Raw genomic sequence first — 18,907 nt, 5'->3', positions numbered from 1 at the left:
AATGTGTATGGAGACACAAAACACCCCGAATAGCCAAAGCAGTCTTGAGGGAAAAAAATGGAGCGGGTGGAATCAGACTCCCTGACTTCAGACTATACTACAAAGCTACAGTAATCAAGACAATATGGTACTGGCACAAAAACAGAAACATAGATCAATGGAACAAGATAGAAAGCCCAGAGATAAACCCACGCACCTATGGTCAACTAATCTATGACAAAGGAGGCAAAGATATACAATGGAGAAAAGACAGTCTCTTCAATAAGTGGTGCTGGGAAAACTGGACAGCTACATGTAAAAGAATGAAATTAGAACACTCCCTAACACCATACACAAAAATAAACTCAAAATGGATTCGAGACCTAAATGTAAGACCAGACACTATAAAACTCGTAGAGGAAAACATAGGAAGAACACTCTTTGACATAAATCACAGCAAGATCTTTTTTGATCCACCTCCTAGAGTAATGGAAATAAAAACAAAAATAAACAAATGGGACCTAATGAAACTTCAAAGCTTTTGCACAGCAAAGGAAACCATAAACAAGACCAAAAGACAACCCTCAGAATGGCAGAAAATATATGCAAACGAATCAACGGACAAAGGATTAATCTCCAAAATATATAAACAGCTCATGCACCTCAATATTAAAGAAACAAACAACCCAATCCAAAAATGGGCAGAAGACCTAAATAGACATTTCTCCAAAGAAGACATACAGATGGCCAAGAAGCACATGAAAAGCTGCTCAACATCACTAATTATTAGAGAAATGCAAATCAAAACTACAATGAGGTATCACCTCACACCAGTGACAATGGGCATCATCAGAAAATCTACAAACAACAAATGCTGGAGAGGGTGTGGAGAAAAGGGAACCCTCTTGCACTGTTGGGGGGAATGTAAATTGACACAGCCACTATGGAGAACAGTATGGAGGTTCCTTAAAAAACTAAAAATAGAATTACCATATGATCCAGCAATGCCACTACTGGGCATATACCCAGAGAAAACCATAATTCAAAAAGACACATGCACCCCAATGTTCATTGCAGCACTATTTACAATAGCCAGGTCATGGAAGCAACCTAAATGCCCATCGACAGACGAATGGATAAAGAAGTTGTGGTACATATATACAAGGGAATATTACTCAGCCATAAAAAGGAACGAAATTGGGTCGTTTGTGGAGACGTGGATGGATCTAGAGACTGTCATACAGAGTGTAGTAAGTCAGAAAGAGAAAAACAAATATCGTATATTAACGCATATATGTGGAACCTAGAAAAATGGTACAGATGAACCGGTCTGCAGGGCAGAAATTGAGACACAGATGTAGAGAACAAACGTATGGACAGCAAGTGGGGAAAGCGGCCGGTGGGTGGGGATGGTGGTGTGCTGAACTGGGCGATTGGGATTGACATGTATACACTGATGTGTATAAAATTGATGACTAATAAGAACCTGCTGTATAAAAAAATAAAATTAAAAAAAAGAAAAAAGCAATAACCTAGTGCAATTTTTATAATTTTAAAAATAAAAGGTGGTAGAAATCTAATTTATTTTGAGCATGGTGCTGATTAATAATTTTGTATACACTATCTATATATGTATGTACTTATGTACCTGATCATAATAGACAATATATGCTTGCTTATACATTTAGATTAATAAAGAGACTTCCCTGGCAGTCCAGGGGCTAAGACCCCACGCTTCCACTGCAGAGGGCACGGGTTCGATCCCTGGTCACGGAACTAAGATCCTACGTGCTACATAGCATGGCCAAAAAAACCAAAAAAAACCTTTGCTCTCCTTTTGTTTTCTTTCGTGGAGACTTCCTGTTTTTCACTTTAATGTCCCAGAATACCCAGGAATGGGTGCATATGCAGGGAATAAAGTGATAGGTATGGCCTTCTTGTTTAAAAATAGTACTTGCACCTCTTACAATTGCTTAACCAATAGCAACGGCTTTATGGCACCACAGAAAGATCTTGTTCAAGAATCATATCCAAGATTAAATCCTTGCTTTGCTATTTATTCGCTCTGTGCCTTTGGACAAGTTGTTTAACTTCTCTGGGCGTGTTTCCTCATTTATAACATGGAGTTGTTACCTATCTGCTGGATTACAAAAAGGGAGCAAAAGTTTCTTGGGTTTCCAGCCTTAGAGGGTTAATGAGGTGGAAAATAATGAGCCTACAGTCATTTTGTGGCTAGTGTTCCATCAACTCGAAGGCTGGAACTCCATGTGTAACATCCTCCTGCTCTACTTCCACAATCATTGCTCCTGATGATCAAGAAAGAGAAAGGCCTCACAAACTGTGGCTCAGTGCCATGAGCCACCCAGTTTAGGAGCTGCTGTCACCACAGCAACTGCCTGTGACTGCTGCTCTTGTCCATATTCCTTGTCCTCATTCCCTCTGAGACTTCTTAAATATTCTGCTCCATCCAGATGTTCACCTTCGGATTCAGAAAAACAGAATGGCTCGTTCTCCCTAGAAACCCAGCAAGCCCCTTTTGTACTCAGGGTTGGGCTTTCAGCCTATATAATCCTTCTCTTTCTCCGAGAAGTGCTGGGGTGATACTCAGTGACCCACATTTGATGATGCCATCCTGATGCCAGGGACAGTGCTGGGTGCTGGTGGAGGACAGGGATGACTAAGACACAGCTCCTGCTCTTCAGGAACCATTAGGCCTCTCCCGTCCTGGGGACTGTACGCTCTTAAGTTCAGTCCCCCAAATCAACCTGGGCAGTCATCTTCTCTTTTCCTCTTTTCCACTACTCCCACTTCAACTATTCAATCTCTCTTCTCTCTGCTTCCCTCTTCCCCATCTCAAACACGGCTCTTCTCTTTTTAGCTTCAGTGGCTGAGTGGCTGGAGGGACTAATAATCAAGATCATGAACTCAGAAGGAGAAACAAATCAGAACCATCTTCCCTAAACTAGCAAAGATTTAGGAAATGTACAGCCCCGCTCCTTTTATCAATTTTGTTTTCCTTCAACATAAGCCATGCAAATAGTATTTTGTATAATTTATGAGGTTAAAAAATCAAACAACCAAAAATTGTTTGCCTTTCAACTTGGGAGAAGGAAAGACGGGCTAAACTAATTTCTTTACAGCTTATTGCTTGCCGCCAGGCAAAATTTATTCTACTCCTTTCAAATAGAAGGAAATTGAGAACTGACCGGGTCAGGTACAGTGCTAAAAATTTTAAAGGCAGTGGTACATTTAATCCTCACAACTGTATGATATAGGTGTGATTATTAGCTTTTTTTTTTTTTAGGCTAAAATAAAAAACATAGGCTGAGAAAAAGTAAATGCTTTGCCAAGGTCATAGAGTTAGGAAATGTCAGAGAAAGGTCCATGTTTTTAACCAGTGGGTAATACTACCTTTCATATCTATGCATATATAAAAACAGTATACAAAAAGCCCAGATGCTAAGCAAAGAAGAGGGAAGAAGATTCGAATGTCGTCCATGTGATATCTGGTTCATTGCTACACTAAGAACTGTAATAACTGCAGAATCTTGAGTATTAGCTTCATTGAACTTTCCAGCTCTTGAATCTTCATGCAGTGTGTTCATTTTAATTAATTCACTACAACAACAGCAATCAGATAGTCTAGAGTTTGTTTTTAAGACATTCATTCACCCATATTATTATAACAAAGCTCCTTGAGGGCAGGGACCTTTTCTTATTAATCTTTATATCCTCTACAGTATAATAGACCTCAAGTACATTTCTAATTGAAAAACCTCCTTGTAATAAAAGATTCCCGGGCTTCCCTGGTGGCGCAGTGGTTGAGAATCTGCCTGCTAATGCGGGGGACACGGGTTCGAGCCCTGGTCTGGGAAGATCCCACATGCCGCGGAGCAACTAGGCCCGTGAGCCACAACTACTGAGCCTGTGCGTCTGGAGCCTGTGCTCCGCAACAAGAGAGGCCGTGATAGTGAGAGGCCCGCGCACCGCGATGAAGAGTGGCCCCCGCTTGCCGCAACTAGAGAAAGTCCTCGCACAGAGACGAAGACCCAACACAGCGAAAAATAAATTAAAAAAAAAAAGTTAAAAAAAAAATAAAAATAGAAATAAAAGATACCCAAATCCAGATGATGCACATTTATTTCAAGCAATATTGACTAGAGCAATGCTCTATTTTCGTAGAAGAATTAGTAGATCCCTCTGGTCTGCTTCTCTTCCACCATCGTTGTTGTAGTTGTCATCATCATCATCATCATCGTGATCATCATCACAGCAACTACTCTTTATCGACTGTTTAGTGTATGCCAGTGATTTACATGCAATAACTCATTTAATCCTCATAACAGTATTATGAGAGAGACATTATCACAATCCCTATACTGCTTTTGAGGAAACTGTGGAGCTCAAAATGGTTAAGAAACTAATCAAAGCTTGCAATAAAAATGGTGGAGCTAGCATTAAAAAATCACGTTGTTTTTTTTTTAATTGAAGTAGAGTTGATTTACAATGTTGTGCCAATCTCTGCTCTACGGCAAAAAATCACATTTGTTTGACTCCATTCACCCTTTCAAAAATATCTATTGAGCACCTACTACATGCCAGACACTGTTTCAGGAACGGTGTTCAAAATTCAAAAAGTACAAAAGGGTATACAGCATAAAGCCACTTCCCATCTCATTCACACTCCCCTCCCCTACATCTGTGCCACCATGCCATTCCCTTCTAAGCAACTGATGTTATCAGTTTCTTGGGACCTATAACTTCAGGTAGGGATTTCCCTTTTAGGTCAAACATTGGCATGATCAATATTTCCCACCCCTCCTGATAGTCTCAGACATCTTTGCTGAGTTATCTGAAACAATTCAGTATTTCAGACCCATTTCACAGCTGGGGGAAAAATGTGTCCTCGGGAAGCCAGATTATGTTTTATCTGAGGTCATTGCCAAGCAAGAGAGTGGGTTCCTGTAGGCAGCTCACAGTGTCTTTACCATGAAGCACTTTACTCAGTTTTCTAGGAGGTGATCATCTCCAGCTCTTATTGATTCCCACACTTAGGATTTCCAGAATGTTTCCCCTCTACCTCTCTGAACTGAAGATTTCTTTATGACCCCCACAGTCCTGCTGAATAAGACCTGCGACTTCTTTGTGGTCGGGGCATCATGACATTTGTTGCCTTTTCCTTTTCTCAGAATAGAATGTTGTTTTTTCCAGCTAAACTATTTTTTAAACATTTTTATTGGAGTAGAGTTGCTTTAAAATGTTGTTAGTTTCTGCTGTATTGTAAAGTGAATCAGTTATACATATACATATATCCACTTTTTTTAGATTCTTTTCCCATATAGGTCATTACAGAGTATTGAGTAGAGTTCCCTGTGCTATAAAGTAGGTTCCTATTAGTTATCTATTTTATATATAGTAGTGTGTATATGTCAATCCCAGTTCATCCCTCCCCCCTTTACCCCTTGGTAACCATGTTTGTTTTCAGAACAGAATCTTTAGAGTGCTCCTTAGAGTTAAGGACAGGGGAATTTTATGCCCGTAAGATCTCAAATGATTTCATGAAAATTAAAAAATCAGGACCAGAATCTAAACTGGCTTTAAATTTTTCTTCCGACATTTGGTTCCTTGGTAATAAACTTCTTCTTCCTCTCCTTTCTAGGGGGTGATTAGAAAGAAGGGCACCTGCCTGGTGAAAAAATGCAAATGAGGGAACACAGGCTCCAGGGAAGTAGGTTGGTGTGCTGAATAGAAAGGGCCCATGGCTTCCCTGGTGGCGCAGTGGTTGAGAGTCTGCCTGCTAATGCAGGGGACACAGGTTCGAGCCCTGGTCTGGGAAGATCCCACGTGCCGTGGAGCAACTAGGCCCGTGAGCCACAGCTGCTGAGCCTGCGCGTCTGGAGCCTGTGCTCCGCAACAAGAGAGGCCACGATAGTGAGAGGCCTGCGCACAGCCATGAAGAGTGGTCCCCGCTTGCCACCAACTGGAGAAAGCCCTCGCACAGAAACGAAGACCCAGCACAGCCAAAAATAAATAAATAAATACATAAAATTAAAAAAAAAAAAAAAAAAAAGAAAGGGCCCATGGTCCACACAGCAGGAGTCCTGGTTCATCATTTCTGGTTCTTTCTCAAGGATTGTTGCCTGGGAGCTTAGATGAATATCCACAGATTTGGATTACATGTCAAAATATCACTTCTGACATTGTAGCCTTTGTTAAAATTATTATTCATGTGACGTCCTTTCATCATTAAAAAATAACATAACAGCTCTACTTAGATATAATTCACACCATATAATTCACCCATTAAACATTTTTCTTTTCTGGATACTCTCAAAGTTGTGTAACCATCACTACAATAACTTCTAGAACATTTTCATTACCTCAAAAAGAAACTCTGTACCCATTAGCAGTCCACCCTTCATTTATCCCCAACTTCCTTAGCCCTAGGCAACCACTAATCTACTTTCTGTCTCTATAGATTTGCCTTTTCTGGACATTTCATATAAATGGAATCATCTAATATGTGGCCTTTTGTGTCTGGCTTCTTTCACTTAGCAAAATGTTTAAGTTCACCTATGTTGTAGCACGTGTCAGTACTTCATACCTTTTTATTACCGAATAATATTCCATTGCTTGGATGTACATTTTATTTATTCATTTATCAGTGGATGGACATTTGAACTGTTACCGCTTTTTGGCTATCATGAATACTTCTACTATGAACATTTGTGTACAAGTTTTTGTATGGATAAATGTTTTCATTTCTTGGGTATACACCTAGGAGTGGAATTACTGGGTCATATGGTAACTCTATGTTTAACCTTTTTAGGAACTGCCAGAGTGTTTTCCAAAGCAGCTGCTTCATTTTACATTGCCACCAGCAATGTACAAGGGTTCTAAATCTACACATTCTTACCAACATTCATTATTTTGTTTTTTTATTTATTGTTGGCTGTGGAGTCCTCACCACTGGACCGCCAGGGAATTCCCGTTTAGAGTCATTCTTTTCTTTTTTTTGTTTTCTTTTTGGCCACACTGCACAGCATGTGGGATCTTAGTTTACCGACCAGGGATCGAACCTGTCCCCCCTGCAGTGGAAGTGCAGAGACCCAACCACTGGGCCGCCATGGAAGTCCCTATTTTGTTTTTTTAAAAAGAAATTATTATAGCTATCCTAGGAGGTATAAAGTGGTATCTGCTTATGGTTTTGATTTTTGTTTCCCTGATGTCTAATGGTATTGAACAGTTTTTCACATGCTTATTGACCATTTGTGTATCTTTTCTGGAGAAATGTCTATTCAGATCTTTTGCTCATTTAAAAAATAGGGTTCTCTTTTTGTTATTGAGTTCTTCATCACTTTTTTAAATTGAGCAAATAAATATCATAAGCTCCACCCAAAGCTCAGTGGTTGCTAAAATTTACCCACATTACAGTGTTATGTAAAGTACATTACAGTATGTAAAATGTGAACACCACTGAATCAACATCGTGATGACTACTGCCTGTGTTTTCCAGAGCTCTGATCCCATTCATGACATGGACAAGATATTTCTTTTGATCGCAGTAGCATCTTTTAAGTTAGTAAAACCCTAAAACACTAATTAATTAGATTTTGTCAAATTTTAAATAAAATACAATACAGTGAAATAGAATTAAATGTTATAATAAAATCAATTCATGCTCTCAAGCTAGAGCTCATTTGAAGTTTTACTTCTATGTACATTTAACTACTGAAAATAAGTTGCAAAAAATTTACCTAAACTCCTACTAGATAAACTAGAGGTGAGAACCACATTCTCTTCTTACAAAGTTTGGTATCTTGCACAATAGTAGTGACTAAAATAAATGGTGCCAAATTTTTAAAGTCTTCTTTAATTCAGAATATAATTAAAATCTCATGTAGCTTTATTGGTTTTAGTATCCAGCAGAGAAAAAATATTGAAACTCCAAGAGATTCTGAATTAAATGGCTACAACAGTTTTGTTTTATTAGTTCTGACTGGGTGAAAAAAAATTTTAAGGACAACTTTGGGAAAATCTAGTTCTTTTAGAGCCCCAGATGACTTTTAAAACAATAAAACAAACTATAAAACCTACACAAGTGATATTAAAAATTATGTAGTTCAATGAATGTGACATTCACAAATGTGGTTGTAATTTTTTTTAACTATAGTGAAATGAACACGGATCTGACGATTGGATTTAGAAGACATGGTGTTATACAGCTTAACAGAATTAAGTGCTTCAATTTGCTGGTTAGGATTACGTAGCTGAGTTGGAATGTTATACCAATGCCTTATTAGATCCCCATCACCTCACAGGGTCTGTGCCTAAATCAAAGAAAGGAATGATGCTTCCTTTTCCTATATTGATTATTTCCCTAGTATTTTAATATATACTTTTGGAATGTTTGTAGACTTAGATCTTTTTGGCTGGTGGCCGAGTCATGCACAGAATAAACTATAAACTCATACTATTTATGAAGATGGAGAATGAAGGCTGGCCAGTGATTTACTGTAAGGGCATTAAATGAGTTGGAGTAATCATCTCAATTACTTGCTAGGTAGAAGGGGCAGGAAAAAGGAGAAAAAGATGAGGGAGAAACATTTTGTGAGAAAATAATAATCACAGTAACCTGCTTAGTTTAAAACAGACATAACTTCTGAAGTCCTTTAACATAACAACTGTCCTTTCTTTGTCCCCAAATCCCGTCTCTGTCCTTGATACACAGAAGAATACACTTCACTTTCAGTCTCCCAGCACCTTCCTGAATTCTCCATCAGGCCATGTGAGGAGAATTATGGCTGGTGGAGGGGGCACGACATCAGACCAGACCCCAGAGAGACCGATGATTCGCAAATGGCCCTCCACAGATGGTTTCCAGGAGGAACGCACTGCCTGAACTTGTATGCAGACTTAACAAATAATTCAAATAATTTTTAGCTTTTAAAAAAACCGAAACAGTGTTTTTATTTTTTAACATATAGATTCATACTTATTTTTAAAGTTTTTATATTAAAAAATTTCAAACCTACAGAGAAGCTGAAACTAGTACAATGAACATCTGTATACTCTTCACTTAAATTCACAAATAAATAAATTTTCTAATTTGGTTTATCTCCCTCTTTGTGTATATACATATACACATATGTATATATTTGTGTATGTGTATCAATTGGAAAGTAAGTTGCAGATTTCATGACCCTTCACACCCAAATACCTTAGCTTGTACCTCCCAGAATAAGGACACTTCACCCACAATACCAATATCACACCTAAAACAATGAACATTAATATAATAATGTCATCTAACATAAAATCCCTATTCAATTCTCCCCTATTATCCCCCTAAATGTCTTTTAGAGCTTAAAAAAAATCCAGAATCCAATCAATTGTGGTGATACTATGAGATCTTGTGAAAATCCTCATCCTCAACGATGTTTCACTTGATGGTTTTGGATGATTCTTGAATGAATTAATACATTTTCTGATTTTATCAATGTTTCCACATTTGTTAGCTAGCATTCTTCCAGCTTTACCATCTACCATCCCTTTCTCTCTCTGAGTATCACTATGAACAGTAATACTATGAACTCTTATAATCCATAGTTTTGATGCTTAAATTACCCCAAATTTGGCCAATGGAAAACCCTTCAAGCCGGTTCCTGTTTTCTGTCTGTGGTTTCTGGCACAAGATACCTGGAGCTCACCTTGTACGTTTCCTGCCCCAGACCTAGAATCAGCCACGGCTTCAAGGACCTACTTATACGATGAATAGGTCACACATCCACACAGTTCAATTCTCCAAAGAGTCACAAAGTGTACAGTACATTCTCCATCTCCACCTCTCTCTTCACAGACAGCCAATGTTATTAGGTTTTTGTGTATCCTTCCAGAGATAGTTTGTATAATAAAGGCACAAATATTCTTACCTTCTCCCAACGTTTTAACTGAAATGACAGCATATTACACTTGCTGTGTTTGTCTGTAGCTCTTGTCTGTCGTCAGATTTTGAAAGACGCCTATGACCCCAACCCAAAAAGATCAGAAAGCTTTAGGTTAAGCCCTAATTGTTTCAGATGAGAAAAGCTCCGGGAGGGTGACTTGAAAAGTTGTATTGAGGACACTCACATGTTATTCCCTGGACTTGAAATGTTAGTTCCTCTCTAGGCTCCTAGACACCTACTCATTTTTCAAACATCACTTCCTTGGGGAACACTTTCTCTTCCTTAACACATCTCCCTCACCCAGCTAGGTGGTGTCCGCTTGTTATAAGGTTTCGGGTTATCACGTACTTCTCCTTCCTAGCACATATATAAGTCACTGTATTAAAATTTGTTTCCTGCCACTGCGAGGACAGGAACTACATCTGTTCTGTTCACTGCTGGCACACAGTAGTTGCTCAACAAAAAAAGTGCGGACTGAAACTTGAACTCAGGCCATCCGGCTTCCAGCCCACTCTTCCTACCGCCTTCCCACTGCAGTCAGAGAAATAATCCCAAGATGTAAACAAAAACTCTCAATAGAAAAAGCCGGGAAGTTTTTTCATTTCCACGATTAATGGAGGACCTTGGCAGAAACCACTCACCGCGAGGTGTGACAGCCGCAGGAGGGCGTCAATCAAGAAAATGCCCCCTTGCCCCGTAGGCGAGTGGAGCCGCACAGAGCTGAGGCCACACCGGGTAGCGTCACAGCTTCAATAGCAAACACGTGCAAAAAGGGAAAGCGGGGCTGCGCGCAGCTGCGATCCCCCAGGACCCGGGGATAGGGGACAGGGAGCAGCCCCCACTGGGTCAGAGAAGACTGCACAGCTTCTGCCTGGCGCCGTAGGATGCAGGCCTTCCCTTGATTCCTGCCCGAAGGGACTTCTGCCGGCGTCCCCGGGGAAGTGGCTGAGTCCCGGGGCCCACAGATGAAACGGGCTAGAGAGCAAGAGTCCGCAGCACCTAAAGTCTAATCGTCCTTACCACGCTGGGACGCAGGCAAGGGCCGTAGATCTCTCTCCTTGGAGTTGCCCCAGGAACCCAGGGCACTCTCTCCCGCTACGAGCACTCCCGAGACGCCCGGGGCAACAGCCAATGCTACCGTTACTCCAGGGAGCGCGCTGACCACGGAGAGTGCTCTCAGGCCTGCGAAGGCGCGGCCCGACCAGGGGCCTCTACGCCTGCGGGGCCCGAGTCCAGTCGCCCCTTGCCTGGGCCGGCTACCGCCTCCCCGGTCCCGGGCCTGGACCAGTGCCCCCGAGTTTCGGCGGAGATGCCTCGCCGCCGGGGCTAGGGCCGCTTGAGGCCGCCTTCCAGGCAGCTGCTTGCCTCGCGCCTCGCCTGACGGACGCGGCCCTGGGCTTCCTTCGAGGGCGTCCCGGGGCTGGGTGCCTGGAGCCCCGAGCGCCGGCGGCGAGGGTACAGCTGAGCGCAGGGTCCTAAGAGCCTGGAAGCAAGCGCGTCCCAGGGGCGGGGACCTCGGCCGGCGGGGGCGGGCCAAGGGTGGGGGCGGGAGACGGCTCCGGGGGCTCCGCGCCATTGGCCGCAGGGCCCAGCGGCAGGAAGGGGCCAGAGAGCGCGGCCCCACCCCGCGGCCGGCAGAGCCTATAGCCGGGAGCGCGGAGCGCGGATAAATGTAGCGCCGCGGCGCGGGCCGGCAGCTCTCCGAGGGCCCGGAGCGCGGCGGAGCCATGCAGTACCCGCACCCCGGACCGGCGGCAGCGGGCGCCTTGGGGGTGCCGCTGTACGCGCCCACGCCGCTGCTGCAGCCAGCGCACCCGACGCCGTTCTACATCGAGGACATCCTGGGTCGCGGGCCCGCCGCGCCCACCCCCACGCCCACGCTGCCGTCCCCCAACTCCTCCTTCACCAGCCTCGTGTCCTCCTACCGGACCCCGGTATACGAGCCCACGCCGATCCACCCCGCCTTCTCGCACCACTCCGCCGCCGCGCTGGCCGCCGCCTACGGACCCGGCGGCTTCGGGGGCCCTCTGTACCCCTTCCCGCGGTCGGTGAACGACTACACGCACGCCCTGCTCCGCCACGACCCCCTGGGTAAGGCGGCCGGGGTCATGGCGGGGCCGAGCCCGGGCGGCGGCGAGAAAGGCGCCACCCGGCAGGTGGCAGCGCCCAGGAGGCGGCGGGGGCGGAGGGGAGGCAACAGAAAGTTGTGGCAAAAGAGATTGAAAAGCGGCTGTCGGGCGCGCGCGGGGGACGGCAGGCGCGGGCCCCGGCGGCGGGCAGCCCAGTCTGCCCGCACCATGACTCAGATTGGTTTTCCTGCACCTTGCAGGCGTCGGGGCGCGCGGGCCCGGGCCGGACCTCGGGCGCTGCCGCTGGGGCCCGCGGCTGGAGGAGTCCTGGGGGCGCGTGTCGCCCGGGTGGGGCTCCCTTAGCTGGAGGGACTGGGAAGGGAGAGCCAAAGCGCCCCGGGCCGCCCCTGCGGGGCAGGGATAGCTGCCGGGCCGGGGTGGTTACGGGGCTGGACCTGGTTCAACAAGCTTGTGCAGTGAAAGAGCCTGACCCTTTCCGTTCATACAGGAAATCTTGAGTTCTCGATAGGAGTAAATCTGGTTTCAGAAGCTGTTAAGTGTTTTCCTGGCTGCATGAAGCAGACCCTTCCCCCGGAGTAGTGCACGCTGCTGATTATTTTATCGACATCCTCAATACAGACAAATTCAGGAAACACTCGACTTCTGATAGCCGGGATCCGTTTTTCTGATATTGTTCATTTCCTCTGTGTGGGATGTGACTTTATGGCAGCTAAAATAACCAGTTGCTTCCCTTTTTTTTTTTTTTTTGAGGCTGTTTTGCCCCAGTCTGAATCCTGACGTAAGCAAAATCTCGAAAAAACAACATTGCCAACTTTCAAAGCATTTAGCGCAGGCCTGCAGACCCACGGACGGACGGACGGACTGACCCACACGTCTTTGGAATAGGAAGGGCAGCGCGGACACGTCGGCCGCATAGAGTTTGCGGGACTTGTCCCCTCAGTGCGTGGCCTAAGAAATAAGCCACCCGTGATCTGCGCTCCGGGTGGCCCTTGGTGCCCCCGGGTAAATAAAACGGGGCTCCTTGCCTTGGGCCGCCAGGGTTTTAAATCTACTCTGTTATTGGCAGCTTCTGCAGGCACCCTGGAGACAACTAACATATTAATTGACATTTTAATGTCATCAATATTATGGTGTGGCCCCTCACTCAGTTCTCCACCTTCCTTTCTCGTCGCTAGAGATTTGGGGGGGATTATATTTTAGTTCTTTTTTTTTTTAAGTTATTATATTGTGTTTTTGATTCCATTCTTGAGGGTTTGATGGCGCAGGCCCGGTGCGGCTCTGTTTGCCTTCTGGGCCCCGAGGGGGACCCTCAGCCAGGCCGGGCCTGGGGGCAAACGTTTTCACAGAGCGCGCCCTGGGTTTCCTTGGGTTACTGCTGGGACTGCGCAGGAGGAAGCAAAGGGTTTTTCGAGATAGACCAACAGGAAACACATTGACGGAAATGTTGCCATAGCCCACGGGGTGGCTCTAACTGGCCGCCCCCACCGGCCGGGTGTGAAATCAGAGGAGGCCCGGCGCCCTCCAGCCAGGATTGGAAGCTCCACGCGCCCTGAAGCTTGCTCTCGGGCCGGAGGGCTTCCGTTGTAGCCAGGCCGCCGGCCCCTGGCAGCAACGCCTTGGCTAGTGTGACAGACCCACTCTTCCCCAACCTAACGGGTATTTGGAAAGTGCGGTTCACCAAGGGAGAGGACCTCTCTGCAGGTCCTCTAGACTAAAAAAGTTGTGTATAAATTTTGAGAGCGACTGATTAAAGAGGGTCATGGTATTTTAAGCTCAACCTAGAGTCGGTGTTCTTTTGGGGATCAAAATAATTGTACTTAGCCATGGGTGTGATGGTGTGTGTCTGTGAGCATACACGTGTGATCTTTGTGCACATGCCGTGTAGGTGTGTGACTTTGGATGTTCCTGTGTCTCTGGGTATGATGTGTATTGGTGGGAGCGTGTTGGGTCCACGTCTCAGGGGGTATACGTGAATGTGTCTGCTTGAGTGTCCCGTAGCCTCCCCTCGCCTTCTTTGTCATCCCCAGTGCAGGCAGGTCCGGGTGGGCCACGCCGCTTCAGGGCCCTCACTAACCGTTTCTTTTGCCCGCAGGCAAACCCCTGCTCTGGAGCCCTTTCCTGCAGAGGCCTCTGCATAAAAGGAAAGGCGGCCAGGTGAGGTTCTCCAACGACCAGACCATCGAGCTGGAGAAGAAGTTTGAGACCCAGAAATACCTCTCCCCGCCCGAGAGGAAGCGTCTGGCCAAGATGCTGCAGCTTAGTGAGAGGCAGGTGAGCTCACTCGCGGGGCGCAGGCAGGCTCCTGGGGCGGGGGTCGCGGGGCAGAAGGGAGACAGTGGAGCCACCGGGAGCTCTGGCGCGCCTGGAGCGCTGGTTGGCTCAGCAGCTCCTGAACGGCTTCTCCCCTCCTCCCCAGGTCCCTCGGGATTCTGGGCTCCTGGCAAGTTTTCTTTCTGTCTTTCCTGTAGGTCAAAACCTGGTTTCAGAATCGACGCGCTAAATGGAGAAGACTAAAACAGGTATTGACATGGTTCTGTTTCTATGGAAATAAATATTTTTATCATGTTATCTCAATGCGAGGCCTGTTACAGGTTGTATGCAAAAGTCATTTGAGGGACTATTTAACCTCTTCACCTTGATTAAAAAGGCAAATAGTCCTGCTGAAATTCAGGATGAGTTGTTCAGGCGGCAGTAATGCTAAAAGCACCTAATGCGGTTCCTATATCAATTATGCTTGGGTTTTCACACACTGGCTAGTAAAACTCCCAGCTAATTGTTTTATAAACCCCATATGTTGTTTATCTAATTAACGCAGGAAAGATAAAGTAATTGACAGTAAATGACTTAAGCAGTTATCTTTGGGAGAAAATTGTTTCTTTTATTTACACAGCCACAATAAAACTAGGCAGAGCTCAAGGGTAAATATAAGGAAATAAACACTTTTAAGTCTTGTTTGCACTGTTTTTTAGAAGAATTAAATATCAAAGTGTTTAAAAATTATTTTCCCTCTAATTCTAGCTCTTAAAATGAATATAAAAACAGTAAGAGGATATCCAAGCCTGTTTGAAAGGCAGCTTAAACTTTCTAACAGTCTTTCTTCCAATGACCTTGTTATGCAATATGTGATAAAAAGTAAAGGCTAATTCAGTTTTTAAAGAAGCTCTGTTGACTTAAAGCTAAAGATTTGTTTTTGATGTCCTAATCTGGATGTCTTCTCCAAAGTTATCTGACAAATGCTTAATTTTTCATTTGCCAGTCTATATACGGTTTATAATAAATGAAATAGTTTTGAAACAATAATGAGTGGGGAAATTGAAAGCAGCGTGCATTTTAAAATTTAGCGATAAATTTCACATTCCCTCTTAATATCTGAACTTGTGACTTGTTACATAGTTGTAAGCTTGGTAAATCTATTATTCTATAGTCTTGCTTTAGAAAAAAAAACCTTAGCAGTATATCATAATATTTCCTCATAGTGTCTATGTGCATTTTAGACAAAAACAGGATTAAAAATTTACTAACTTATTTGGTTCTTGGTCAAAGGTGGTTTACCAGGGACTTTAAAAACAGTGGTTCCTATGTAATATGGGAATATTTTCCAGGAATTTCCTCCAGATTTTTTAAGTAAATGATATTTGTCTCCCTTTCCAGTTAGCAACGTTCTTCCAGTTCTGCATTTTTTTCTTTGCCATGATTGTGTAACTTGCTACACATATTTATGTGTGTATATGTTTGTGAACTTACTCCAGAAAATGCATTAAAAAAGGATTCAATCTAATAATTTTGAAACTTTATCCTTAATTCACTATTTAGCATTCATATTTTTTAAATGTCGGAAGACTTTGTTAATTGGCAAGGTTTAAATATTTGAAGAATAAAGATAGTGTGTATCTGTAGTGATCTAATTTCTTTTTCTCCCTAAACTTTTAAGAACCTTGAGACCATGGGTCTGGGCTGGAGTTAAGCCTTCATTTGACATAACACATTTACATTTATATTTGTGATTGGTTGTTCTTATCTGGCAAGAGTATAATCTTTCTCTGGCTATGACAGGAACTTTATTTCTTCCAAAGTGAGAAAGAAGCACAAGTATGTATTTTCTGAATAAAAATATTATACCTGAAAGCAGTTGATAAACTAAAAATTAAAAAGATGATAGAAGATGAAAAGACATTTGATTTATGTCTCTCACTTCTTCATATCTCATGATCCCACCAATCTCCATTTTCATCCTCTTCATTCAGGAGAATCCTCAAAGCAATAAAAAAGAAGAACTGGAAAGTTTGGACAATGCCTGTGACCAGAGGCAAGACAGTGAACAGAATAAAGGTGCTTTGGATAGCTCTCAATGTTCGCCCTCCCCTGTCTCCCAGGAAGACCTTGAATCAGAGATTTCAGAGGATTCTGATCAGGAAGTGGACATCGAGGGTGATAAAGGCTATTTTAATGCTGGATGATGACCACTGACATTGGCATGTTCAGAAAACTGGGCTTTGGAATAACATTTGCTACAGAAAATCTCCATAGATGAACTGGGAAACTATATGAGAAAGGGAATCAATTTTGGGTATTCTGGAAACCTAAAATGTTTGGTGCACTGGCTAAATAACAAACACATTGAAACCTTAATTTTGACTTAAATAGTTTATGAACTGATTTTAGATTGTATGATAAAGGGACTCTTCACTGATTAAATTCACCCCCTTTTTAAAAAAGTAACTTGTGTTTTCTATTTATAAAAAGTAATTTTGAACTTTTTTGTTAAATTTTTAAGTTATAACTTTAAAGATTTTAATAGGAATTTCTTGAATGATTTTTCTATAACCTGTTTCTACATCCCACTTAATGGAAAAGTAAAGGGACATCCCAAATCCAGAGGTATGCCTTGGAAAGGGGGCCCACAATTCAGGCAGCCTTGTAATATTTTAAAGGAAACATTCCTTACTTTTTTGTTACATTCTTACACTGCTGCCTTAAATCCAAAACCATCTCAGAGCTTTTGTCTCGGGGATGCATGTGTTCTTTTTGTCAGAGAGATATATAATCAGTATAAGTTGATAATCTTAAATGCTTGTTTTGCACTGTCACTTAGAACCTGTTTGACCAAGGTGTTAAGGGGATAGTACAGTCCAGTTCAAGCAGAGAAACTGACTCTGATTCAGTGACTAAAATTAATCACAGATGAACTAGAAGTAGCAGATTAATTAAATGTAAGTAGATTGTAGATATTGTGTTTTATATTAAACAGTGTTTATAATGTGTGTATATATAATTGTTCACTGTAAAAAAGACATGGCCAAAATGGTTTGTTTGTTTTTTTTAAATGAGTAACTTGTATATAAAATAAATCCGTCGGTGGGATGACTGACCTCTTTGGACCTCTCATTCTTCGATTAAAACAAACCCACACCTTTTCTTCCAGCGCCTGGGGTGACTGGCGCGGTGCTGGGCGCTGGGGCCGGGGCCGGGGCGTGGGGTCCTGCGTAGGAGCCTCTGGCGGTGCGTCTCGCCGGCGCTCCTGCGGCTCGAGGCCCTGGCGTCCTGGGGGCGCGGTTCTGGGGCTGGCACCTGAAAGGTAGATGTGAGCCTTTCCCCGGGGGTTTGCTGGGGGTTGGCGGTTGGGGGGCAGGGAGTGGTGTGTGTCTGGAGCAGCGGAGGAGGCCAGCAGACCCCGAGCCCCGGGCGCGCCAGGCGGCGGGAAGGGAAGAGCAGCTGCGCCGTGGCGGAGCGCGGGGGCCGCTGAACGGCATCGATTCACCTTGGCTGGCCGGGCAGCCCGGGCCGCCGTCCTTGACCCGCGTGAGTCAACACTGCGTCATCCTTGGGCTGCCGAGCCCGGGTTGGGGGTCCGCTTAGGGGGAGGGGAGTACTTTGTGCCAGGACAGCGGTTCTCCTTCTCCAGCGAGCTTCAGAATCACCTGCAGAGCTTGTTGGAACTCATTGCCCAACCCATCCCCAGAGTTTCTGATTTGGGTAGGTCTGGGGTGGGCCAGGGAATTTACACTTCTGACAAGTGCCCAGGTGTTGTCCAAGCTGCTGGTCTGGGGCTCTAAGGTGCTCCTTGTGTGGAAAAAGCAGGTGGGACCCGCGTTCACCCCTCACTCCCTCAGCTGCTCCCTTCCTCCCGACAATTCCTGCCAGTGTGGGAACAGGAGGCTGGTAGCTTTGAGAAGGAGGACGAGGGGAGGTGGGAGCAGGGTTCCTGGTTGAGGGGAGGGAGCAGGGTTGAGGAAGAGGTATTGTGAGCTGGGGAGGAATGAAGTGCTGAGCTGGGGGTGGGTGTGGAGCTGCGAGGAAGGGTGGGCTGAGGTTTCTGACTGGGCCGGGTATGGCCAGCCCAGCTGCTTGCCTACTTGGGCCGTCAGGTTCCTGACATTCCAGGAAAATGATGAGCGAGATCTGTGAGGGGAGAGTCCAGAAATCTCTTCCTCAGATTGGGATTGACATATACACGCTACTATATATAAAATAGGTAACTAGGGCTTTCCTGGTGGCGCAGTGGTTGAGAATCTGCCTGCCAATGCAGGGGACACGGGTACGAGCCCTGGTCTGGGAAGATCCCACATGCCACGGAGCAACTGGGCCCGTGAGCCACAATTACTGAGCCTGCGCGTCTGGAGCCTGTGCTCCTCAACAAGAGAGGCCGCGATAATGAGAGGCCCGCGCACCGCGATGAAGAGTGGCCCCCACTTGCCACAACTAGAGAAAGACCTCGCACAGAAACGAAGACCCAACACCGCCATAAATAAATAAATACATAAATAAAAATTAAACTTAAAAAAAAAGACAAGTCAGAAACTGTATACTATTACAAGAAAATTTTCACAAGAAAAATAAATATTATTCATAAAATTAAAAAAATATATAGGTAACTAATAAGGACCCTGTGTA

At 44.4% G+C, this 18,907-nt stretch overlaps 1 protein-coding gene across 1 annotated transcript; it reads left to right on the top strand.

Moving 5' to 3' along the window:
* Positions 1-11,592: 11,592 nt before the first annotated feature.
* Positions 11,593-17,385, top strand: HHEX (hematopoietically expressed homeobox). Its single transcript, XM_036827722.1, has 4 exons — positions 11,593-12,017; positions 14,109-14,287; positions 14,485-14,535; positions 16,261-17,385. The coding sequence occupies exons 1-4, from the start codon at positions 11,654-11,656 to the stop codon at positions 16,471-16,473; spliced, it is 807 nt and encodes a 268-aa protein (XP_036683617.1). The 5' UTR covers positions 11,593-11,653; the 3' UTR covers positions 16,474-17,385.
* The last annotated feature ends 1,522 nt before the right edge of the window (positions 17,386-18,907 follow it).

This window comes from Balaenoptera musculus, chromosome 16, assembly GCF_009873245.2.
Source record: "Balaenoptera musculus isolate JJ_BM4_2016_0621 chromosome 16, mBalMus1.pri.v3, whole genome shotgun sequence".
NCBI lineage: Eukaryota > Metazoa > Chordata > Mammalia > Artiodactyla > Balaenopteridae > Balaenoptera > Balaenoptera musculus.
This window is presented reverse-complemented; position numbering and strand designations above follow the sequence as displayed.

Bases quoted from the DNA above. Each gene is read 5' to 3' on its own strand.
- HHEX (XM_036827722.1), top strand. From the start codon at position 11,654: ATGCAGTACCCGCACCCCGGACCGGCGGCAGCGGGCGCCTTGGGGGTG. The intron at 12,018-14,108 runs GTAAGGCGGCCG...TTTTGCCCGCAG, and splicing joins GCTCCGCCACGACCCCCTGG to GCAAACCCCTGCTCTGGAGC. The intron at 14,288-14,484 runs GTGAGCTCACTC...TCTTTCCTGTAG, and splicing joins TGCAGCTTAGTGAGAGGCAG to GTCAAAACCTGGTTTCAGAA.